Source organism: Cuculus canorus, chromosome 1 (assembly GCF_017976375.1).
Source record: "Cuculus canorus isolate bCucCan1 chromosome 1, bCucCan1.pri, whole genome shotgun sequence".
NCBI lineage: Eukaryota > Metazoa > Chordata > Aves > Cuculiformes > Cuculidae > Cuculus > Cuculus canorus.
The window spans coordinates 133,477,334-133,504,253 of NC_071401.1; the positions used below are offsets into that span (position 1 = coordinate 133,477,334).

Consider the following 26,920-nt stretch of genomic DNA (forward strand, 5'->3'; position numbering starts at 1 on the left):
TGGGCCAGGGTTGTGTGTGTTTGAGAACTGCTTGTACCTCTGTAGTAATAGATGAGATAATGCTGGATAGTAAGAATCACTCTAATTTCTAATTTCTGTATTTGTAATCTTGTTAAGATTGTTGGATCTGACTTTTCTTGTTTAGCACCAGTCGTATCCTGTCAGCTGATAAAATCCAATTGTACAATAATATAGGTATTATCACCTATACCTATTGGAATGAATCATACATTGGTAAAATAATTAATGAAACAGTTAATGAAACATCAGGACTTGATTATAATTCTTGACGAGGTCCAGGAAGGCGGGACAAGACCCTGATAACAGTCCACCAAGACTGGAAAGAAAGGGGGTCCTAAAAGGGTAAAAGAAAATTTAAACCATCTTTGGAGGGACATGTTGTTCAAATGGTCTCCTACTGCGACTGGCATTCTAAATAATTTGTGTCACCCCATTGTTGCCCTTCTGATGCTAGTTTTAGTTAGCTTTGTTTTCTCTTGTTATGTTATTTATTTGGATTTGGAGAATGTTATAACGACTAAAAATTTTGACTTCTATGTCTAGTGCCCATGAGAATGCATTGAAAAGGTAATTTTCCAACAAAATATTATATAATTCCCCCTTGAGGGATAAATTACGGAGTTGGCAAATGAATTTGCCCATGTTAAAAAAAGACGGGGGAATTGATGTGCGAAAACAGACAAGGGGGGCTGGGAGTGTTCGTTAGAGTTTGGCATTGTTCGCCTTGAAGACCTTGAAATTTGATAACAAAGGAGCCAGCTAGCAGAAGTTTACTGATAAGTAGGCATTGGAATGCAGAAAGCTGGCTGCATTTGGTTCAGGAGTTTGAAAACAGCCAGAGAAGACCGAGTCTGTGCAAAGTTCAAAAAGAAATATATTGATCCAGAGGAAGACTTCCTACTTCATCGCTAAGACCCTGGGCAACGACCATCAGGAGGCACTACTCAGGCGCAAGACTGGAGCAAACTTTCCAGATTTAATTATAATACGAAGCGGGGATAGGGTATGAATATGTAGTAGGCACTTATACCTGCGCACGTCTTTACCATATAAGTAGCTGCCTGTTAAGCTATATGGTGTGCTGCGAAGGGCGAGGGAAGCAAGCGAACGACTCAGTGTGAGTGATAAAGCAAGCTTCGTCTTTATTCAAAATCAACCCGGATTATATACCTTAACATTCAAAAGATGCTTTGTTATGGCCTCTACATGATTAGTTACTAAAACTATTTGTCTTCTGTTGATTCATTGTCCCCTGTTGATTCATTGTTGCTATGCTTGTTATTTTCGAGCTCTGTTTATCTTCTTGCAGTTACATTGCAGTTACAGTTGGGCTCAGTGTTCCATCCTGTTTCCTTGAGAAAGATCCACTTGTCCCTTAGAAGTTTCTTCTTAGAGGTTCCTCCTTGCATGCTTACTGTTCTTTCAGTCCATATCCACACTCAGAGTTTAACAAGGTTTCCATTTATACAATAGGTGTCTCACAAAGCTTTTCTATTGAATCATGTCCTTGTTCACTTAACCATTCCTCAATCCATTTTTCAACATTCTCATGTCCTTTTTCACTTAACCATTTCCCAGCAGTGTGCAAGCTAGGAGGAGAACCCCATTGCACCCCAGCGCTGGAAATAAACATACCTGCTTTATAACTCATTTTGGGTTATAGGGTTTGATTCTGCAAAATATACGAGATGATTGTTGGATCTCCTAATTAGTTGTATATTTGAGGTAAAGTCTCACAAAGGCTTTACAGCTGTACAGCTCTGTATCAGCCTGTACAGAGATACATTGATGCCATATGAAAGGGGAATTATTATTGCTCCAACTGATGTCCTGAAAAGTCAAACTCAATAATGAATGCCAATTTGATTGGCAGGTATCCTTTTAATAAATGGCACTGGGGTACACATGGGGTAATCCACCTAATGTGTACAACTATTGAGACTGGTTACATGACTTTTATACTGGTTAAATGTGCATATTAATACAGATTCTGGGAAATACCGGTTAAACAGTTGAATGTTACATGTCCATTGATTTTCCTGGAACTTAATAGCATACCCACTCTTATATGCATATCACAGTTTCTTTGTGTCTTCTGTTTGCCTCTGATGGTGTTAAGTATCTTATCTCCTCCCTCATTGTGTCCTCTTGGTGAGCTCAGGTCTGTGCTTTGTTCTTGCTGCTGCGGGACTGTCCTTGTTTCAACTGGTAAACAAGCTAAACTGTTGCAATTACATTCTTTCTTACTGCAAGCTGGCCAAGATTTGATTATTATTATTATGGCTTAAGCGAATTCATTCCCTTAACATAATGATTTTTCCCTTCCTTCACAATGAAGCAATGAATACATTTAAAGGAATTGTTAAGATACAAGTAAGTAGAAATTGTAGCCATTTATGGTACTTAATACCCTGCTGACTGAAGGTGGTAGAAAAGCGGCAGTTAGTCTTTTTCACTTGGGAATAAGTTCTTCCACATAAGAAGCCAGTTAACGTGCATTTCATTAACTCATTCTGTGTAGTGCTGATGGAGAAAAACATGTATGAACTACTGCACTCTTGAGGGGATTTTTATTTTTGTGTATAGGCATTTTCCGGGGGACCTTAGAGATGAGAAGTCTGTTGTGGAACAATAGGACAGATGCTCAGCTGATATGAACTACTGGAACCTGATTTGACTTGGGGGTCTGACAATCTGTCTCAGCTGAAAAGTGTCTGGAGGAGTAATCCCAAATAGAAATGGGAGTTCCCAGTGATTGGAGGATACTTGGGTAGGGTACAGATTGATGTAGTTACTAAGTAAGCAGCAGAGACCAGATCACTTGCTTACAGCAGTGCAACATCTGTGACAGATTGTTGTTAGTGATGGATTTTGTAGGTAGCAGGTCTTGTTTCTTCAATCTGACTTGCTATGCTGTGTGTCAATAGTTTACTATCTCCCATGTCAGTCCTGATATCTTGTGTGTGAGTTACAGTATGACTCCATAATAGAATCATAGAATTATTAGGTTTGGAAAAGACCTCTAAGATCATCAAGTCCAACATCACCATATGTACTAAACCATGTCACTAAGTGCCCCGTCTACGTGCCTGATGAATTCCTCCGGGGAACGAGACACCAGCACTTTCCTGGGCAGCCTGTTCCAATGCTCTTGTTACTTTTCCAGAAACGACATTTTTCCTAATATTCAATCTAAACCTCCCTGACACAATTTGAGGCCATTTCCTATCGTCCTATTGCTTGTTACTTAGGAGAAGACACCAAAATCCACCTTGCTACAATCTCCTTTCAGGTAGTTGTAGAGAATGATAAGTACTCCTTTCAGCCTCCACTTCTCCAAGGTAAACAGGCCCGGTTCCCTCAGCCACTCTTTGTAACACTTCTGCTCCAGACCCTTCACCAGCTTTGTTGCCCTTCTCTGGACATGCTCCAGCAGCTCCATGTGTTTCTTGTAGGGAAGGATCCAAAACTGAACACAGTTTTGTGTGTGCACAGTTGTGAAGTGCGGCCTGACCAGTACAGAGTACAGTGCACCATTACTTCCCTATTCCTCCTGGTCACAGCATTTCTGATACAAGCCAGGATGCTTTTGGCTTTGTTGGCCACCTGGGCAGACTGTTGGGTCATGTTCAGCCACTGTCAACCAACAACCTCAGGTCCTTTTCTGCCGTGCAGCTTTCCAGCCACTCTTCCCCAAGCCTACAGCGTTGCATGGGGCTGTTGTGACCAATGTGCATGACGTGGCACTTGCCTTATTAAACCTCATACAATTGACCTCGAACCATCGATTCAGCCTGTCCAGATGATCAGAGAACAGAACCATCATAGAATGCTTTGGGTTGGAAGGTGCCTTTGCAGATCATCTAGTCCAACTCCCTCTGCAGGAGCAGGGATCTACTAGATCGTATCACTCAGAGACTCATTCAGCCTGACCTTGAATGTCTCCAGGGATGACACCTCCACTGCCTCCCTGAGCCACCTGTTAGAGTGTTTCACCCACCCTCATTGTAAAACATTTCTTCCTTATAACCAGTCTAAATCTACCCAACCTCCCCCTTGATTTAAAACCATTACTCCTTGTCCTGTCACAATAGGCCTTGCAAAAAACTTTGTCTCCATCTTTCTGTTAGGCCCCATTCAGATACTGGAAGGCTGCTAAAAGGTCTCCACACAGCTTTCTCTTCTCCAGGCTGAATAATCCCAACTCACTTAGCCTGGCATTCTATCTGAGTTCTATCAGCAGCTCATTATGTTCACTGTGAAAAGCTTGCCTATTATTTTCATGTCTGATTCCTTATGTCTCCTCCTGCTGACAAAACTGTGGTGTTTTGTTAATCCATTTCCTCTTTGAATTTTGCAGGACACAAAAAGGTTTCAGTCCTGCAGTCAAGAGCTGGAGTGCAAGCTCCTGTCAAAAGAACAAGAACTGGAACAACTGGTTCAAAATCAGAAAAGGGTATTAAGAGTATTCTTCAGAGTTAAAAAACTTATAATTTTTATTTGCTCATATTATTTTCTTTATGTACTATTTTAGATCCCAGAAGTGCAAGTTAGTGTGATGTGGTTCTGCCAGACTGTGACTTTGTTGCTTTTTTATCGTGAATATAGATACCTGAAGGAATTTAGAAGTGGTGTTATGACTGCCAGAGTTCTCCACCTATGCTTAGGAAATATGTTGCCCTCTATTTCTCAATCAGGCTTCCTTTTACCATTCATGGTAAAATGAAAAAATAAAAAAACCCTTCCAGGTATCCTTCCCAGGTACTAGGTTAATTTTATGAAAATATAGCAGAATTCCACTGCCTTCAAAGTGACAGGAAGTGCCCTAGTGCCCAGACAGCCAAAGAGCAGAGAACAATGATTTGGGTCTTACGGTGTACACCTTTGCTCAAAGCTTGTACTAATTACCCATTTACTTGCTTTGGATGATTCAGTACTATGAACTTGAAATGCTTCTTCCTAAACAACCTCCTCCTAATACATCTGTCTGTGATAACAGTTTTATAGCAGTGCATGATTCTCTTGCATAGTAAAAGCTTGTCAAGTTTCCAAGATTTATTTCTTAAAATGCATGGCCCACTTACGGAAACAAGACTTCTGCATGTGTAAACTTGCTGCAAGGAGTCTCCAAGGTCAGTTTGTGAAAGACTGGAGTAGGGAAAAGGGCTAGAATTTAAAGGGCTAATTTAGAATTTAAATTAAAGGGCTAGAATTTAAAGGGCTAAAATGGAATGCTGTGAAACCAACTCTCTCTGTAGAATATGAATATAAAATACATGTAAAATTTCTTTTCCTGGCAGCCATGGTTGGGATTGCCAGTCCTGGGAAAAGGGGAGGGGAGGGGATGGAAGGGAAGGGGATGGAAGGGAAGAAGCTTGAGGGCAATTTCCTAGCTGTGTGTAATTTTTAGATTCTCTTCTGAAGCTGATAGTGCTGTACTTGAACAAGAGGGGAGACAAACCTCTAGCTTACTACAATTGCACAAGTTTAGCTGATGAGGACATAGAACTGAATTTAAAGGGCATTACATAATTGAATACAACTGCCCAATATTAATTATCAGAACAGATGTCGTTTTATGCAGGCTGTTTAGCACATTGCAGCACTATAGTGAAATAATCAATACTTTGAAGATATTTGTGGGGGCACACAAATCAGGCATCTTTTATTCTGAAGCTAACTGCAAAAACATGATTGATTATTTTTTGTAATGATTATATTTTAATATTATCCTTTTTTAGTTGGGTTTTGGGCTAATTTTTTTTTTTATTTAAAACTTAGTTATCAGCCAGTAGTCCTGTAAAATCCTTTTCCTGTGGCTCTCTAAAATACATGTGTTTTAAATTTAATATGAAAAGCACAGAAGCTATTCAAAGGCTTACACTCAATTTTAAGTCTGGTCTAATAAAGTAATACAGGCAGCAGTATTTCTTTTTCTAGTCATTCCCTCCCCTTCTCTTCTTCTCCCCTCCTCCACACCCCCCCCCTCATTCTACTGTTGTTCTTGACCATTCACAAAAGAATAGAAAGAACAAAAAGAATTTTCTGCTTTTCCTTGAACCTGGGCTTTAAGATTGCATTCAAAACTAAGACTAGAACAACAGGAGTGTTGTGGAGCATAAACAAATTAGCAGAGCTTGGTAAGGAGATTTTGGTTTGGATGAGCTCTGCTTGCGTCAATGTGCAAAATGAAAGTTCTAACAAAATCCTTCATTGCATCTCTGATCTAGAAGATTGAACTGGTATCATTGTAATGTTCCCAGCACATTTTGCATCCCTTAAAAGCTGTACTGAAAAAAAGTATTTTAAAAAGCTGTTATATCATCAGGTCAGTAGTGCCTTCCCGAATATGAAGTGGGCTAAATTTAGTCAGCCTAACTTTTACTACATCATCTTAATTTGCTTAGTTCGCCAGAGAGAAGCAAGTATAACTTCTTTACACACCAGAAACCTGGTGTTACGTGTTTTACAGGGAAGGTGCATCTTTCCTTTGTAGAAATGACTATAAAGGAGAATGAATATAAATAAAAAAGCTGTAATTCACACTTTTTGGCAGATTTAGCTGTGATGGCAGAAAGATTACTGCTTGTTGTTATTACTGGGGATAGGAAAGTATATCACCTATCAGATTTAGATCTAACAGGTTTTAGGCAAAACTCTGAATTGCTCTGTGTAGACCTTGTCATTATGAGAAATTGTCTAAACCAGCAGCTGTGAATATCATCTAATTGCTGCTAATCTGCTCTGTTAACACCTTTTTTGTGGTTTGTTGTGGATTTATTGAACTGGATGAAATTCAGTCATAGCTTTGATTTTGTGTAATATAATTATGCCTGTACAGAGAGCAGTGGAAAAGCACCATATGTGTTTTATTCATATCTTGGCTTTGATAGAAATAGCTTCACTAGTCAACTAACCTCTAAGACTATAATTGAAAGTCTCAAAACCAAGGTGCCTTGGTTAGTTATACTGCTTTCTGTTATCTTTTCTTCCATCCTAGTTAGAGCAGAAGTGTACAGAACTTCTCAGTGGCAAAGAAGAAACCAAAGTTGAGAACACCAAGCTGAAGCTGACTAACCAGGAGCTGCTGAGACAACTGGAGAGAACATCTCATGAGCTAAGCCTGGCTCAGCAACAGCTACAGGTGCTTTATGAGGAGGCATCAAGAATACAAAAGGAGAAGGAAATGTAAGTCTCCAGCTGCAGTTGTTCTAGTGCATTTGCTTAGTGCACCAGTGAGCCTCCTTCGCAGGGTGTTCAGTGCTGTGATTTAAGTTGGTGTCATAAGCAGAAACCACCAGCAAAGCCAAGTTCAATTCTAGTGATTTTTCCCCAAGTAATTCAGCATATTTTCTGTAGCATATCTGGCTTCTACAGAATCTTTTACTATTTCTTCAAAATGTAAGTGTTCTCCCACTCCTCATTTTTTTAAAGGTCTTTGGAATTACAAATCAGTTTAATTGATGAAAAATTATGACTTAGTTTTGAAATACCAGTGTGATTCCTTACAGAAATTATAGTTGTGGCACAGGATGCTCCATTCTTTTCAAAGCTAAGCCTGTCTGAAACTTGCTTCTCCAAATGTATTCTCGTTATGAGGTGGATAGCATGTGCTTCTTTTCTTCATCCAAAGTAAGCCTAGTGCATGATTTCTGACCAAGAAGCCTGGCCAGCAAGACAAAATGTAGCTTACGCAGATAAACAAAAATTCACTGAAGGCCTTATGGTGATCCAGAACCATCGTTTTGGAGTTTCCAGTTCAAATGTTTTGGATTTCAAATTCTGACTCTGAGTTAAATATTTTTCAAGAAGAAATGTTTAAAATTCATATTTTGAGGAATAGAAGTAGCCTTTAAGTGACTGATCAATCTACCTCTCTTGCTCCAGCCCTCTGCACAAAGCAGAAGTTGTGTTCCTCCAAAGCTGAATCGTCTCTGAATGAGGTGATTGTTAGTATCAGAGTATATGTTAAGCTCCCTGGATGAAGAAATTATTAAGTTACAATTTTTTGAAAAGAGCCTCTACTCCTTCTTCTGCTAACTCAAACTACTATTCTACTATGGGCTTTACATTGAATAAACTTTCTTTAAAATTAGTAACCATTCATGCAGAATAAAGTCTACAGTTTTGGAGAAGCTGAAGTCTCAAATATGGATACTCCTAGGGAGAAGCATTTTAGCAGCATTGTTATCATGGTTAGAACAATTTTATGTCTTTCTTTTCATTACAGGGAGGTTTACTATGTGACAGAAACATTACAGAGAGAGAAATCAGGACTTCTGAAGCAGCTGGATTTTTAAGGTAAAGCATACCTTACATGCAAGAAATTCTTGCAGCGTTCTGAAGTGGTATATTAAAGGATGAAATTGTGTTGGGATATATACTAGGTCTTGGTGTCCAGGTATAGGCAGCAGGGTGCCACAAGGGTGGTCTGTGTGCAGAGAGGAGAGGATGGGGCTGTCCTGTGCCAGACAGAACTGGTTTGAGCTAGCCCCAAGAATCAGAGCACATTTGAGCCCCGCAGCCAAGACTATGGCACATCTGGGAAAATGTGTATAAGAAAGGGTATAAAACATTGCACAGCAGTTGAGAGAGAGGAGTAAGAAAACAAAGTGCGCAAAACAGTCCGGCAGACACCAAGGTCAAGTATCTGGGAGGAGGGGGAGCAGAGATTCCCCTGCAGCCTGTGAAGAACACACACAGGAGCTCTCCAGTGAAAACCCACACTGAAGCAAGGGAAAGGTGTGAGGGGAAGGAGCATCAGAGAGGAGCTGTTATGTACTGACCACGACCTCTCCATTCCCCATCTTTGTGGGCTGATTGGGAAGGAGGTGGAATACTTGAGAATATAGGAGTGAAGTTGAGCCTGGGAAGAAGGAAGTGATGGGGAAAAGGTGATTTTAATTTTGTCTTTGTTTCTTATCATCCTAGAGTTGAGTCCGTTTTGCCTATGATGGTAGTTGGTCCTGTCTTTATCTTGGCCCACAAGTTTTTCCATTTTATTTTGTTAACTTGTCCTGTTGAGGAGGGTGCATGAGAAAGCAGCTGGGTGTGCATCTGCAGCCAACCAAGGTCAACCTGCCACTGGATAATGACACAAAAGATAGCAAAGATGGTTATAAAAGATAGTACAACTTTTGTAATCCCCATTCTTGCACACATTAGAAGGCAGTACACATGAAAGATTTGTTTTGTGTTTGCAATTCAGTGTTGTAGTGAAATCTCTGTTCCAAAAGTCAAATGTAAAACAAAATAATAGTGAACTGTTCTAAACTGAGTCTGTGGTAGAAGCCTGGCCAGAAGACACTTGAAGCTTACTAAAAGGGTCTGTTTCTAAAGTGATGGGAGAAGATTCTTTCCCCAAAATGTATATTTGTAAAATTATATCAAAATATAATTAACTAATTTTCTCTGTAGCATTTTTGTATTGATGGACTTCAGAGTTTGGAGTTGTGTTCAAACAATTGTAACTCTCTTTTTGATGTGCAGTAATCATAGAATCACAGAATCATAGAATAGTTTAGGTTGGAAGGGACCCATCTAGTTCCAACCACCCTGCCATGGGCAGGGACATGTCCCACTAGATCAGGCTGCCCGAGGCCCCATCCAACCTGGCTTTAAACACCTCCAGGGATGGGGCATCCACAACTTCCCTGGGCAACCTGTTCCGGTGGCTCATCACTCTCATGGTGAAGAAATTCTTCCTTATGTCTAGTCTAAATGCGTCCCTCTCCACTTCATACCCATTGCCCCTAGTCCTATCACTATAAGCCTTTTTGAACAGTCCCTCCACAGCTTTCCTGTAGCCCCTTTCAGGTGCTAGAAGGTTGCTATAAGGTCTCTTCGGAGCCTTCCCTTCTCCAGGCTGAACAACCCCAACTATCTCAGCCTGTCCTCATATGGGAGGTGCTTCAGCCCTCTGATTGTCTTTGTAGCCTTTCTCTGGACCCGTTCAACAGCTCCATATCCTCCTTATGTTGAGGATTCCAGAACTGGACACAACACTCCAGGTGGGGTCTCACAAGAGACGAATAGAGGGGCAGAATCGACCTGCTGGCCATGCTTCTTTTGATGCAGCCCAGGATACAGTTGGCCTTCTGGACTGTGAGCACATATTGCCGGCTCATGTCAAGCTTCTCATCGACCAGCACCCCCAAGTCCTTCTCTGCAGGGTTGCTCTCAATCACATCATCCCCCGTCATGTACTGAAAATGGGGATTGCCCTGACCCAGGTGCAGGACCTTACACTTGGCCCAGTTGAACCCCATGAGGTTCTCACAGCGCCACTTCTCCAGCCTGTCCAGGTCCCTCTGGATTACATCCTGTCCTTCTGGTGTGGCAACTACACCACTCAGCTTGGTGTCATCTGCAGACTTGCCGAGGTTGCGCTCAATCTCGCTGTCAATATCATTGATGAAGATATTAAACAGCACCAGTGCCAGTATGGACCCCTGAGGGACACCACTTGTCATGTATCTCCATCTAAGAGATCTCCTGGATGTATACAGCTTGCTGTGCTACTTTTCCGGCGTATGTCAGGATGGTTGAAATCCCCAAGTAGGATGAGAGCTTGCGAGTGTGAAGACTCCTGTAGCTGGAGGAAGAAGGCTTCATTGGTTGGCTTTCCTTGATTGGGTTGCCAGTGGTATACACCAACCACAAGGTTTCCGTTGGTTCCTCAGTCTTTACTTTGACCCACAAGCTTCCTACCTGTTTGTGGCTACTCTTCAGTGACAGCTCTTCACATTCTATCCCTTTCCTGAGATAGAGGGCAACGCCTCCACTCCTCCTTCCTTATCTGTCCCTTCTGAGCAGCCTGTAACCATCGATAGCGACACTCCAGTCATGGGATTTTCCGAGTTTCCATGATGGTGACTAGATCATAGCTTTCTAGTAGCACGGCAGCTTCCAGCTCCTCCTGCTTGTTACCATAAGCACGTTTGTATAGAGGCACTTCAGGTGGGCTGCCAGTTGAATCACCTTACTAGTGGAACCTTTATTACCAGTAAGGTGTTTTGGAGAAGTATACTGTCTAACACCTGACACCTGTCCTTCCACTGCTTGTCACAGACTAACCTGATGTTATCTCCCTCCCCCTTCACATCTAGTTTAAAGCCTGCTATATACGAGCTCTGCAAGCTCCTGGGCAAAGACCTCCTCCACCTTTGAGAAAGGTGGCTCTGTCACACACCGAGGGAGTTGTCAGATCTAATCAGAGATGACTGATGTCGTGGAGTCTGCATTCCTTGACATTATCATCTCTTCTGCATAATGAATGGAAGATGGTCATTTTCCTAGGAAGACTTTTCCGTGGCAGCCACAACTGTAGTCCTCAGAGGGAGGACCTTCACAGCTGCCACCAAATGAAATGGGATGGTGACATTAAGAAGTTATCTTTACTTTGGAAAGCTTTGAATGTCTAATTTAGAGCAAATGAAGGCATGTTGATCACAAGTGATTTCTATGGGTTAAGACATTTGTTTTGATAAACTACAGAATGGGGGCCAGATGCCAGCTGACTTTAATCAGCATAGCCCTTCTGGAGATACAATGGCCAAGGCAGAGAACTGTTTGTGATAAGAACATAAAGCATGATCAAGGGTCGAGATGTGCCAAATTGAAGTGCATTTGTCTTACTTTTTACACTGCCAGCTGTCTACTCTGTTTGTTAGTGTTGAATAGAAAAAACAGCTTTTCTGAATACTTGGCCTCAGTATTTCTTTTAGTTGTGTTCTCTGCAGGGAGAGGAACAAACAACTCAAAGATGAACGTGACATATTTTGAAAGGTAAAGCAACTAATATTTTCAAACCCAATGTTGATCAAACACATACCAGAACAGCCTCAAAACAAGGGGATCAGAAGGCTGTGCAAGGAGACAGAGACTTGTGGTACTTCAGTCTTGCCCCATTCTTAATTTATATTGTCTATTTCTCACTTGAAAAGATTAGAAGATTTTTAAATTTACTGAACAATTTTAAGAGCTACATTTTTAGAATTTTGTAGTTGGAGTTGTCTTGAGGGACATGAATGTATTTTGTAAGAAGCTAAGGATTCAATCATGAGGGAATGAAATAAGCTAAAAATTGAACAATTAAATTGTGCTAATCTGTTCAGTTAAGAGTATAATAATACCCTAATATCTTGAAATGATTATACAGCAGTACAATATCTGAGTGCCTGAATTAGTACCTGAATACCTGTCAGTACTGGGCAAGAACAGATCACATTAATTTTTTATCTAGGAGCAGTGAATGGGCCCCTAAGAAGTTCCAGAAATACCCTGGCTTAAGGAGACTAGGGCCACTTAGTTTACACTTGTTTGTATTCCTATTCCTACGAGAAGCTGCTAGTGTAAATCACCATATTGACTTCTTTTCATGACACTATGCTGTTTTATTGTGCTCCACTTAGTTTACAAAGAAGGTGAACTCTGGCAGATCAGGAGTTTCCATGTGTTCATTGTTTATTGATCAGAATCTTGAAACACTTGTACCTCTAGGATTTTTTTACTTTTTTTCTTTATATTCATTGCATTATTTAAGCATTAGGAATGAACACAGTTAACCAAAATGAACAACAGGAGTAAATTGTTATTAATTATTCTGTATTTCTGCAGAAATGTAAAACAAGTGTTCCAAAAGCCAGCTGGAAGCAAAGATCAGGGTCTGTCATTGGGAAATACGTGGAAGACAAGATACTGCCTAACAGGTAAGAATGTTTTTTCATGTGGTCCCTGTTTGAGTATGATGAGGCTTATAGAAAAACAATAGGGAATGTTTTCTTTCTAGTATCTTTAGACTTTTCAAAGCATGTATTTCTGAAGTGTCTGTCAGTATAAGATCACTGTGCTTTTTAAGAAATGTGGAAATAAAAAGGCAAATTTTCACATAAATAAATGTACTGTCTGCAAGGCAAGAGTCTTCCCCGTTATGCATGAGAATGTGCTGGGAGGTGCAAAAACTTGCCCATTATCCTATGCTGATGTGGTACAATGTCCCTGGTGACTCCCTGAAAGAGTGTACCTCCTCATCCTCCGTCATTGTGGAGGACAGCAGTTGTAAAGTATGGGATGTGGAACTAGTAAAACACAAAATTTTCAACTGTCTGGTTGTAAACTTGTAATCGGCAGAAACAAGATGGAAAACTAGCTCGTTTCCTTTGAGAAAAGAGGAATTGGAAAGAAGACTAGTATTTCACTCTGAAATAACAGTTAAGAAATTGTCTTTGTAGCCATGAGTTCATAAAGAGTGAAAACTTTGAGAGACACGTTTTTCTAAATTCAGTACTGAGAAGGGCAGCGTAGTTGGCAAAAGCAGTTATGGCACAAAAGTCATAGAAAAATTTAGGTGTGAAGGACCTCCGATGCCTCTAGTCAAGTCTTCTGCTCAAACAGGGATAACTCCAAAACTAGATAAGGTTGCTTAGGCCTTGTTCAGTTCAGTGTTTGAATATCTGGATGGAGGTCTCACAGCCTCTTTGGGCACCTGTTCCCTTGCTGCACCAGTCCTATGAAGAAATTTTGTTCTCTGTATCAAGTCAGCATTTCTCTTACTGCAGTGTGCATCTGTGGTCATTACACACATCTGAGAAAACTCTGGATCTATTTTATCTACACTTCCTTTTCTGTTGAGTCCCCACTTAGTTTTTTCTTTGTCTATATTAAACAAAACCACCTCCCTCCTACCTGCTAAAGAGGGGATTAGATTACACATAGAAAGATTAGTGGGGCTGGGGAGTCATTTTGTTCTTCCAGAGGGGGGAGGGACTAAGAAATCACAACAGAGAAATTTACTTTACTACTATTCTATAAGGTTAAAATGAGACTGAGCTTATGTTTTGATTTCTGGTTCAGATTTTCCCCAAAAGTTATCTTTTTTTGTTTCATGCTTGCAATTATCAAGCATACTACATATATGCACATTATACGATGAGCTGATTTTTCAGTGGTCATTAGACTGGATCTGCTATGCCTGCTCTAAGTAGTAATAAACATGAGACATTAAATTCAGTAACAATAGAATAAAACAAAGGAATCTAGATCTAATATATTTTTGTGCTGTGCTTACTTTTTTCTCTGCATAGCTGTTCATTTGAAGAAGATGATGTTTTCAATAACTCAAAGAGAAGGAATTCTGCTGGACTGAATGGAAATTTCTCTGGTGCTGGAGCCACTGGAGGGATGTCTAAAGCATTGCATCTCCAAAGAATAATATCAATTGAGAAAGATCATCCCAGCTTCTTGACAGGCTCGTTGATAAGCAGCTGAACAGATGGACTGGAGAAGCTGAGGATGCTTCTGAGATGGAAATAGATAAGAAAAACACAGAACAATCAATGGAACACTCACCATCATCTTCTAAAGAGCAGCCTGTAGGGAAGGAAAACCTGTCAAATGTAAGGGGGGAATAGGGACCTCACCTTGATTACAGTTCTAGGCACAGAATTTAAGAAGGATGTTAAGAGGGATGAAACTTTGAATGTGTCCAAAGGAGGGCAACAAAGCTGGTGAAAGGGCTGGGAAGGCACATCCTGTGAGAAGCAGCTAAGGACTCTGGGTTTGTCTAGTTTGGAGAAAAGGAGGGTGAGGGGTGACCTCCTTGCTCTCTATAGCTTCCTGAGGAGGGGAAGTGGAAAAGGAGGTGCTGGTCTCTTCTCCCTCATATGCAGTGATAAGACACATGGTAATGGTAATGGTTCAAAGCTGTGCCAGAGGAGGTTTAGACTGGATGTTAGGAAGCATTTTTTTACCAAGAGGGCAGTCAAACACTGAAACAGGCTTCCTAGAGAGGAGGTCGATGCCTCATGCCTGTCAGTGTTTAAGAGGTATTTGGACAATAACCTTAACAACCTGCTCTGGCATTTGGTCAGCCCTGAAGTGGTCAGACAGTTGGACTGGATGGTTGTCCTAGGTCCTCTTCTAACTGGAACTTTTCTATTCTATTCTATTCTAAAGGACCTTGGAAAAGATTAAATTGTGCTGAAGCATAATGCATTATTCTTAGAATCTGAAATTATTTTAACTTTCTTAAGTTAAAGCATGACAAATTAAGACACTGCATGAAGAGGGAGTTGGAAATATACTGCAAATAAAAGTTGAAGGTGGAAAGAAGAGGAACTCAGCCTAAAGAGGTGGTAATGGGACACAATGTGTGCATAGACTTATGTCTGAAGGACTGTTTAGGAAAAGTGGAGTTAAGTCTTTTAATAGATGACTGAAGAAATTCCACTGAAAGGTAGCAATTGTCTAAAAAAAGAAGCAACTCTTTTCTGAAAAACTGGGATTTTTTTTCATGCCAAAAAGTAATCCTGATACTTTTGAGTCAGCTTTAGTAGCTGTTACACTATCTGTGAAATAATGAGAGCAAATTACTTTTAATTTTTTTGAGAAGAGATTTAATTAGCAAATTGAAATCTAGATTTATTTTTCAGCTCCAACTTGTATGTACATGTTAACAATTAATTCACCATGCATTCCTTAAGCAATATGCTGGAAGGTACATTTCTTTGGAGTCGAAAGTCTTTCTTGCACTGCTATGGCTTCAGAGCTAAGTGTGGTTGTTTTCTAAATTTTATCACTGTTAAGTATTACTCAATTTTAGATTCTTGAAGCACATGTTTAAAAGATTAAAGTATAGGAAAAATAGGTATGCTTTGTCATGATGATATAGTTCTTTTAGAAGAAGCAAGCATATCTTAAAAAAGTAATGATAGAATTATGTCATGATTACATAATAATTTCTAGGTGGTACATTTTAATAAAAAGAGTTGGGCACAGAACAGAGCTTCATGCTTGGAAATGCTGTAATACAATGCATAATTTTTGCTTGCTGTGTGACTTATTTTTTATCCCATTTTCAAGATATGGCATCATTGGACTTTCTGATGGCAAAAGCCAGGTAAATCATCATGTCAAGCTAGGACAAACCTGTGCTGCCTGCTCTGTTTTGGCAGTAACACTCTTTGAAAGTATGTCCTCTAAGCTGGGTAGGAACTGGGCGTTCCCTCGGATATTGTTTCTTGTATACTTCCGCCTCCCCCTCCACCAACCAGTTGAGAGTGAGCAAGAAGAGGACAGAAGAAATTGTAAAATGGCTCCTGCCTACCTCTTAAAAGCATTTTGTTTCTAAAGAAACATCATGAGGATAAACAGAAGTTAATTTCTAAAGGCCACTTAGAACTGGGAATTTTTTATCTATGAAATGTCAGTGCCTCAGCCCACCCTGAGTATGAGTAGGTCTTTTGCTTGTTTTTTTAAATTTAGTTTAAAAAACCCAGCAGAATACTCCTTTCTGATATATATATTCTGATATGTATTCTTGTGACCATTTTTAAAAAAGACAACCCTGAGAACTACTGACCTGTCAGCCTCAACTATGTGCCTGGGAAGATCATGGAACAGATCCTCCTAGAAGCTATGCTAAAGCACATGGAGGACAGGGAAGTGATTAATGGCAGCCAGCATGGCTTCACTATGGCAAAATCCTGCATGACCAACTTAGTGGCTTTCTATGATGGGGTAATTGCAGCAGTGGATGCGGGAAAACCAACAGATGTGATCTATCTGGGCTTGTGTAAAGCCTTTGACATGGTCCCCCACAACATCCTTCTCTCTAAATTGCAGAGATATGGATTTGATGGGTGGATAGTACAGTGGATAAGAAACTGGTTGGTCATATTCAAAGAGTAGTGATCAGTGACTCAAAGTCCAGATGGAGATCTGTGACAAGTGGTGTCCCTCAGGGGTCCGTACTGGCACCGGTGCTGTTTAGTATCTTCATCAATGATATTGACAGTGAGATTGAGCGCACCCTCAGCAAGTTTGCAGATGACACAAGCTGAGTGGCGCTGTGAGAACCTCATGGGGTTCAACTGGGCCAAGTGTAAGGTCCTGCACCTGGGTCAGGGCAATCCCCATTTTCAGTACATGACGGGGGATGATGTGATTGAGAGCAACCCTGCAGAGAAGGACTTGGGGGTGCTGGTCGATGAGAAGCTGGCAATATGTGCTCGCAGTCCAGAAGGCCAACTGTATCCTGGGCTGCATCAAAAGAAACGTGGCCAGCGGGTTGAGGGAGGTGATTCTGCCCCTCTATTCGTCTCTTGTGAGACCCCACCTGGAGTGTTGTGTCCAGTTCTGGAATCCTCAACATAAGGAGGATATGGAGCTGTTGAACGGGTCCAGAGAAGGGCTACAAAGATGATTGGAGGGCTGAAGCACCTTCCATATAAGGACAGGCTGAGAGATTTGGGGTTGTTCCGGCTGGAGAAGAGAAGGCTCGGAGGAGCAATGTTCCAGTACCTAAAGGGGGCTCCAGGAAAGCTGGAGAGGGGCTATTCACAAAGGCTTGTGGTGATAGGACGAAGGGGAACAGGTACAAACTGTAGAGGGGCAGATTTAGGCTTGATATAAGGAAGAGTTCTTCACCATGAGAGTGGTGAGACACTGGAACAGGTTTACCAGGGAAGTTGTGGATGCCCGATCTCTGGAGGTGTTCAAGGCCAGGCTGGATGGGGCCTTGGGCAGCCTGATCTAGTGGGATGTCCCTGCCCATGGCGGGGGTGGGGGGGGGTGTTGGACCTAGATGATCTTTAAGGTCCCATCCAACCCTAACTATTCTATGATTCTGTGATACTCTCTTGTCCATTTGGCACTGAAATATGTGCATGGTCCTGCATGGTCCTCTTGGCCCTCTGACTAGGCCTGCCAATGGCCATTGAATAGATGGGATTCCATTGTTTAGGGCAGTTTCTGGGCTGTGTAAATATCTGAGCACTGCCCCTTTGTGAGAGTAGTGCTTCATTTCCTTCCATACACCTGCTGCAGTCTGATGAATTTCTAATACAGCTTTGCATTTCTTAAATGGTGGTTCTTGGGATCACCCCTTTTTGACCATGAGATCAAAAGTGATCATCAGAAGTGATCTTGTTCCATCAAGTGCTTGCACGAGGACTCCCTCTCCTGACAGCACACCTGAGCTGGGAGTAGTGATATTCAATTAGTAAGCATTTTCAGGTCAGCTCTTCATATAATCCTCAACTGGAGCTGAAGAAGACTTCAGAAAAAGATAACTCCCTGCTTGCTGCATAATGAGTTATGGGGTGTGAGTCACAGGGCCGTGTATCAACCAGACTGTCTTCTGCACCCATTCTTTCTCTCACCTTGTGTCTTGCTGTTCAAAAGATCTGCAGTATAAAGGAACACAGGCTCTCTAAATACTCAGGCAAAGGAGGCAAGATGATTCCATGCAGTTGTTGCATATATAACTCACTCATATATGAAGTCCTGTCATTCTTTGTTTTGCACTAGGAAGGTGAAGGCTCTGAGACAACCTGTATTTTAAAATTCATTACTGTTTGTATTCCTGTAATCTACTTGGCTTTGTATTACTGTGTTCCATGATCTCATTGCATACTGTACTGAACTCAGGCTCCTTGCTGCTGGCATTAAGCAGTCCTGCTCACCATATATTCACAGTCATTTAGCCTTTATGGTTCCTTTATGATCTACTGCATCTGATAGGAGAGTAGAAGCAATGTAATTTTTTTTTCTTTTTAGAAATGAACTAGTCCATTTCCCTCCTATGGAACCATAGTCACTTCTGAAAGTGTCTAAGAACTGGCAGCAGTACATGAGACCAGCAGCTCTTTTTTAGTCTGAGAGTTAGCAGTCAGAACATTTTTCTGAGTGGATGTGCAGATGCAGCTGTAGTTAGCATAAGCAGAAGTGTGACTGAGAAAACACCTGAAGGAACTGTGATGGAGATCAAAGCAATATTTTCTGTCTAAAACCTGAGCCTAAGATGCAATTCCTCTCCCCTCTCTTCTTTCAGTAGAGAGTATGAACAGTAGAGAGTATGTTTACACCAGCCATCTTCCACATTTGTGTTAAATTGCACAAAAGCTAGGCATGTTACTTGACTTGGCTACTATATGAAGGCCTCTCAAAAGATACATCTAGAGAGAATGTTTTCAGACTGCATTGTAAACTAAATTAAATTTACTCCCACTTTTATTTCTTTTTCTCATCAACATTTTGTTGAAGCAGGCTATGAAGGTTCATACCTTAGTATAGTGTTCAGGTGCAGTTTTAGAATCAAGTTTGATTATTAAGGGGATTTTCATCCATCGACTTTATAGATCTCAATAAAAAGTGACTACATGTTATGTTGGGAGGTGAGCTGAAGGTCTCTGGTGTCTTAGTGGTACTGAAGTGTGTGTGACCACCAAAGACAAGGTATTTCAGGTCATGTAGTCCATGTAGTTAGTTACTCATAAGCTGGGAATATTTTTCAGTAGAACTGAAAATGTGCTTTATGTGGATGTATGTGTATGACTAGCAGCCTATAGCTGCAGTGGAACTTGAGATTTTAATAGAAAAGAAGGGAATGATGAGAAATCTCTGTATAGTTGTTATGGGCTATTAGCCCAGCTCATGAAAGAGACGTGTATTTTTGTCCCCAAAATTTACAGCAGTGAATGAATTTTTTTGCTACTGAGGAAGACAGCACCTCAAGTTTTTATATTTTTTTCCACATCAAGTGCCACTCTGTATTGTTTCTGTTTCTTTCTGTAAGGCTTCAGTATATTTGAAGAAAACATTTGCAAGGCAAACATTTCAATGTCTCATTCAAAGAACTGTCAAGCAGTTGAATTCAGCAGTCTCAGAGATTCTGCCTCAAATGCTTGGCAGAGGGCCTCTCCCTCCTCAAAACCCCCTCCTCAACAAAACCAGGAGCATCCATGGTCTTACTCCTGCAGCATTAAGAACAAACTTACTATCTCCCTCTTCCTCCCTCTCATTTGTACAAAATGCAGTAAGGGACCAGCTAGGGCATCCCCTGCAAACCAGCTGGTGCTACAGTTCTTTCCCAAGCAGCTCCTGATATACATAAAAAGATCTTGGGACAGAGGATATAAATATTCTCACCAGCATGCACTTAGCTTACCTTGCAGTAAACAGGACATGGATAGTCAGAAAAAAATGTTCTTCCTTCTGCTTAACTTTCCCCCATGCTTTTTCCTGTAACATTAAACAGATACAGAAATGCAGTAATTCCATGGAAGCTCTTGGCTCCACAGTAGTGGCAGAGAGAAGAATCTGTTGATAGATAGCATAAGCCAAAAAATTATGACTTTGCTTCTGTTATCTAGGTAATAATGTGCTGTTTCCTCTGTGCCATTGATATGGGATAAACTCCTGAGTAGAACTGTGTGAAGCTTTGTGGGTTTCGATTTGCAGAGATGAACATACATAAGCAATTTTCCTTTGGCAAATTCATGCCTCACTGCCAACTGGCAAGGCAGTCTGAGAAGCAGAAAAGGCCTTAAAGCTGTGTAAATTCCCTTGAAGAGTAACTAAAATGTTGTGTTATCAACACTTTTTTGACCTCAAATTCAAACACAGCACACTACAAGCCAGTACAATGAATTATAACTCTCTCCCAGCCAAAACCAGTATATATTCTAAGGTTTTGCTTCCTTGAATCATCTCTTGGAAGATTAGTAAGCATGGACGTAATCTGGTTTCTCAGGAGATGAACAAATTTCGGAGTATTCTTATAGAGCCAGTGAATTCATGGTTTAAAACCTTCCCTGGCAGTAATAAAGTGCTGGTTTTGTGCTAAGTGTCCGCTCAAAAACTACGTATTTGTAAAAGATATTAAATCTTTTAATCGTTTCATACCACACAATATCTTTAGGAGGAAGGCTGATTTTAAAATGTACCTAGAACAATTTCTATAGCAGAAAATGCCTGAAGAGTTAAAAGCCATGTTTTTTTTCCACCAAAACAATCCCATTGCAGTTGAAGATCTCCCAAGGTTTTCAGTAGTAATTTCCTTCCCTATCTCCTCACCCGTTGTATAGTTTTCTGTTACAAAAAGCAAGGATGATAACAATGGTGTATGTTTTCCACAGGAAGTTTGGGAAAAAAAATCCTGAACAGAAATGTAGCTAGCTTTAAGCAGAACACTTTGTGAGGAGGAATTTTTGCTTCAAGCTTAAAATGAAAGAGAGTGGGAGAATGTGAGATCTGCAGCTGATTATCCAAGCTAACCCAGAATCGGTTAAGTAAGGCAGAAGGACCTTTTCCAAACCCTTCATTTCATAAATACTTCTTGCGAAGAATTTATTTGCCATTGCAGTGATTTATGGAAGCAATGTGAATCTTCTGCTGAGTCTGAAAAGGGGTCTGATGATTCAAGAAGACTGGGATTGCTTACTACAATTCATAATAATCCTCACCATTCAAAGAGGATCTATGTTGGAGATCTGTATTACAGCTAATCCCTTGACTAGTTTATGGAATATTAGAATACATATGTAAACCAAATTAACAGGAGTTTAACCCTTACTAAGACTAGTTGATTAGAAAAAACTGTATGGCAACATATTCCTTTTGCGGGGGGTGGTGGTGGTGAACTACTGTAAAATTTTATTTGTATTATCAAAGTGCTACTTCTGTTGAAGAGAGCTATAAACAGGTTCTTACTTATAGGTACCGAAGTGTCACCAAACAGTTTTTCAGAAAAGCTGATGGGGTCATTGTAATGTATGATATAACAGTGAAAGATACATTCACAGCTGTCAAGCAGTGGCTAAGAAGCATTGAGGTAACATGACATAACTTTAAATCTAAAATCGGTAGTCATTATTCTCTACCTTCTTCTTGAGAGGGAGTGTTAGCTGGGCAAAGAACAGAATACAGCATGTTTCTTATGTTGTCACAATTACGTTTTAGTTAGTGATTTTGGCCTGCACAGTTACCAGTAAAGCTATTTGTAGAATCTCTGCATCATTGAAAAAAAACACAGTTCCAGGGTTTTAAGGACTTGAAACAAGTAGTGAGGAGAGCTCAGCATGGACTCTTCTGATTTCTCATAAAGTTTATCTAGCTCATGACTCTCATTGGATCACACTGGGAGGTGCTTTGGATCAATGATGATGGTCTGATGATCACTGATCATTGGTAGCAGTTTGACAACATGCAGCTCACCAGAAGTTGACTGTGTTGTGAACATAAGCCATAAAATTAAAGCTATAGTATCTACATTAGTGCTACAAGTTGTCTGGTGGCAAATAGTCTCTTTTCAACTGCATGAAAACAAAATCATAGCCCGTGCCACTGAGAGGTTTCAGTTAATGAAAAATTTTCTTTTTCTTGATATATCTCTGAGGCTCATAGACAACATGTGGAGGGTGCAAGTGGCTGCATTTGCTTGTGGCCAAAATAAAAAATAAAAATAAAACTTATACTGCTGCCATAAAAGCCTGTGTCTCCAAGGAGAACAAAGACTATTTGGTCACTGTTGGAGAGTAGTGCTACTGAAAAAGTAAGAGACAAATTGGTATGTGAAGATCGTCTTGTAGTACAGTACACTTTTCCATAGAGGCTAATGAGGTGGCTTTGCTGGTTGAAATTAGGACTCGTTCATTCAAATGTTTACAAACAGGCATATTTATTCCTCATCTGAGCATCTCTACTGAATTAACAGTAGCATGCATTTTGTAAGAACAGGCCCTTATTAAATCTTAACAAATGAGATTTTAACGAATCACTGATTGTTATAATTACGTATGGTAAAAGCTAAAGGACAATTCCAAGTTTTGATCCAGAAAAATCAAATATTATGGTCAAAATCTTTTTCTAACATGAGTGGTTCACTCATCTTTACTGGCTAATTTTGTTTGCTCAAACTGAATTGAAGATATATGGCTAGTCCATTTACTGCTGCGACATTCAGTGCACTTTATCTATGTACACATTGTGATTATTCTAATCATTTTCAGAATTAATGTTGGTTCGTGTCTATTCTATGTATTTTTGAGGACATATTCTGTGTATGTCTCCACTACATTATGTAATTTATTTGGCATAATTATACCAGGTGTTGTCATTATTTTCCTGTCTGTGGAATTAGAAAAACAGTGACTGTAAAAACACTAAGTCAGAGCTGGTTTTAGCATGGTAGTTTTGTCTGTCCTATTTTAATATAGGGTCTGTTGAGCTCCTGTGCTGTTACTAAAAAATCTCAAGTTAGTGCAATCTTTAGCATTCTTTTTCATGCCTTCCATCCAACTTTAGTTCCTGACATATTTGTAAGTGAACTGGCACATACCTGGCTCAGATGTGATGTCTTAAATGTCTTGTTGCAGTGTGACATTTATTAGTTTTTATTCTCTTGATCTGTGGGGTTTTTTTTAAATGCAATGGCTCAGTTGATATTTATTCTTTGTTCTGCAGGAGACAACTGGGGAGAATATACTTGTGCTTTTGTTGGGTAATAAAACTGATGAAAAGAGACGTGAGATCCCTATGGGAATGGGAAAGCATCTTGCTAAGGTACTATACTCGAAGAGTAACACCCTTTCAAAAGGTGAAAGTTTTGAAATGGAGTCTGAATGTATCTAAATTCATAGAAACACCGATTAATTTTAATCAGACAAGTATTTTTAAGGATTAGGAATGCCATCACACTCATCAGTTCAGGTCTCAGTGCTGTGTTGATAGTTATGGTAGTTATAATACTGTCTAGCTGAAGAAACAGGAAGAGAACGATGCAAAAAATACATAAGAATTCACTCTCCCTTTTCTCTCTTTTTCCTGTATCTCTCTCCCTTCTCTCCCTTTTACTTTATTGTCTCTTTCTCTTTTATTCTCCCATTCTCTTTTTCCCTTTCCCTCTTTTCTCTGTGAATGGATTCTTGACAGAGAGGTAATCTGAGGACCTTTCCTTCTTCCTACCTCCTATGAAACCACAGAAGACCATCTGTTACTCTTATGGTAGGAGTAGAAAACATGTTTACTTTTAGTACCATTCTATCAAAGAGATATAAGTAGAGTTAACTGTCTGCATCTGCCAGAGCACTGATGATCCATGGACCATAATTTCAGCATTAAAGGACTTTAAGTAGTAGATACTTCTTTATATTTCTGTGTACCATGCCCATCAATTTTCCTTTCAAATCTCTCTGTACAGTACATATAGTTCAAACAGAAATGCCTCCAGAATATTAATTTGTTTAGAAACAAATAATTTCAATATTCCTGAGAAATTAACTGAGGTGGTAGGAGTTTACCTGAATTAAACCATATGCATATACGTTTCATGTATGTATTTGTTTCTCCTTTGAAAATAGATTATAGCGCTGCTTGCTGGTAACCAAAAAGGATGTTTTCAGAATTTGAAATGCAGCTGAATTGTTCTTGGTTTGTAGGAAAATTACTGCTATACACCTCTCTAAAACTGAAAGAGTTAAAGCCAGATCTCTTTTCATCTTATTTTGATTGTTCATACCGCCTTTTATAAGCATACCTCTGTTTTCAGGTTTGTGTTCATGACTGTTTTTATAGGAGAGCAATAGCAGCTTTGAACTTCATCCCTCAAGATTCTTCTTTTTCTTGTATGCATGGAAAGGATAAGACAAAACAGCCTCAACTTGCACAAGGGTGCAAGATATTAGACAAGATATTAGGAGAAACTTTTTCACCAGAGGAGTTGCCAAGGCTGCCCAGGGAAGTGTTTGAGTCACCATCTCTGAAGGTATTTAAAGGATGTGTAGAAGTGGCACTTAGGGACATGGTTTAGTGGTGAACTTGGCAATGTTAGCTTAAGGGTTGAACTTTATGGTCTTAGAGGTCTTTTCCATCCTAAATGATTCTGTGATTCTCTGAAATGCAGATAGTTTTGAGATCCTGGAGGCTAAGAAGGACTCCAGGCTGTAACACTGAATCCTTGTGTGAAGAAACAAATGACACATAAATGCTAAGTGGACCGAGTAGGTGTCTTATGTGTCATTTAGCTCTCTTAAAAAATTGTACTAGTAGAACAAAGATGATTCATTCTAATATATAGAACCTGCAGCCCATCGTGCCATTAATTCTAACATGTCATGCAAGAAAATAAGAGTTTTGTATAAGTAAAACAAAGAAAGTTGTCAAATTTGATAGTTGTAATCAAATGAATGGACCTGAATGTCTCATTTGAATGTTTGAATGTGCTGCCTGAGGTAGCTAATGGAAAGGATAATTAATAATAATTGATTAATTGAAAAGCAACATAGATATGATTAGATTATAACAATTTGCTTGCTGAGTTAATAATCATGGATTTTAATGAAATATTAATTCTTGCTAAATAGCCATTTGATTCCTATAAAGCTACATGCCACTGTCTTTAACAGTGAATGCAGCTCAGTTAGTTGCTTTGTGAATAATCCCAAAATGACCCAAAATACATGGGACTAGATGCTGGGCTGATACAAATATGTGTAGTCATATTTGGTGAAAACAACCCTGAACCAGTTCTTGTGTGGCCAAAGAACCAGATTAGCCTATTGACCCTGAAGTCCCAACAGTTTTACAGACTGTTTCAAGTTCGTACAGGATAGGAATGGTTTTACCTAGTTTTTCTATAGCCAGAGAGGAACACGTACTTTCAGAGGACATTCCAGCCCAGCTGTATTAACTCAGGCTTCGCTTCAGTCCCACATCTACTGTGTACTACAAAGTTAGCTAGAAAATCAAGGGTTCCTAATATAATGCAGGTGTCACGTAGCTTCTTTGCAAGGCAGGCAGCACACTTCACTGTTAAAAGGAATAATGTCTATCTCAAGGAAGTCCTTTCAATTCCTTGTCGTTTGAGAAGACTGATAGTTGCAAGGTGTGTGTAATACCCCAGGAAAGGGGCCTGGGGTAATAGAATGTGGGTAGGGATTCTGGAAGATGTTACAGGGGATAGCAAGGCTGTAATGAAGCCCATCTGTAGGTAGATGAATTAAAGTGTAAACATCACAATGGAAAGGAGAAATTTGCAGTATTGACTTTGAAGGGAGAAGGAGCAGACACAGCCCAAAATGATCACATGTAGTAGAAGAATGACCTGATAAAAAACGTCTAAAATTCTTCATGACAGAGAGAGAAAGAAAAGAAGAAGAAAAAAAAAGGAGGTCTGTTTGACTTTTTCACTAGAGGATCCTGAAGGAAAACTCCATTTAATGAATTTGTGTTTAGCTTAGCTTGATCCACTGATCAAGAGTTTATTCAAACACAACTGCAATAAAGAGAGTATGCAGATCTCTTAGGAACAGCCAGTGTTCTGTTTAAGTGGTAAACACTACTATTTATTGGCTTATGATATAGGTGCTGCTCAGGCATACAGGCAGCATGATTTTATTTTGGTCCTGCAAAGACTTCCTGAATAACCTTGGATGGCTCAAGAAATCCTTCTTCATCTCTGTTCCTAAACAATAAAATAAGATAATGCCTTTGTCTGCCTTGACTTTGTGGCCTATACATGGGATGAGGACTGCTACTCTGTGTTCATACAGTGGCTTCTTTATCAACCTGTCAGTGCCATTGTAATGTGCATACTGCTAATGAGGGGGGAGCAGTTCTTCTGAGGCTGATGTTACTTTACAGGACAGAAATTGTCCAGCTCCCTCTGGTCATCAATTATTTTCCTCCCTATTCTGTCTGCTGATTTATATGTAACTTTTTAAAATTAAGAAACTGATAGTTGTCTCCCAGATTTTTGATAGTTGTCTCTCCAGCTAATTCTTGGATGGAGATGGATAGCATTTCCTGGCTTATTAATTATGTGTCCTGCCGTCTGCTACTTTGTTCTTATTATGTATGCTATCAGTTAAAGTTTCCTCCCTGATTCGAAGTAATGACACTTTGCATTTCCAGGCTGACTTCTCCTTCCAAGAAAGACCTGTTTGCCAGACTGGCAGAAATAAGCCATTAATGTCAATTTAGTTTAAACTGTTCTCTTTCACCAATAAAAATTTGCCTTACCCATGGCATTTGTTGAAAAATCTATTCAGATTCATGCCAGCATAAATGATGTAGTCACTGACAGTTCTCCTCTAGTGAAATTCTGTTGTATGTGGGAAGA

At 40.0% G+C, this 26,920-nt stretch overlaps 1 protein-coding gene across 1 annotated transcript in view; it reads left to right on the top strand.

Moving 5' to 3' along the window:
- Nucleotides 1-26,920, top strand: part of CRACR2A (calcium release activated channel regulator 2A) — a 63,148-nt gene that overhangs the window by 29,188 nt on the left and 7,040 nt on the right. Inside the window, 10 exon segments of the mRNA XM_054064166.1 lie at nt 4,382-4,477; nt 7,022-7,209; nt 8,252-8,316; nt 11,756-11,808; nt 12,640-12,731; nt 14,106-14,251; nt 14,254-14,430; nt 15,883-15,919; nt 21,520-21,634; nt 23,266-23,364. Coding sequence (XP_053920141.1) covers nt 4,382-4,477; nt 7,022-7,209; nt 8,252-8,316; nt 11,756-11,808; nt 12,640-12,731; nt 14,106-14,251; nt 14,254-14,430; nt 15,883-15,919; nt 21,520-21,634; nt 23,266-23,364 — 1,068 coding nt within the window.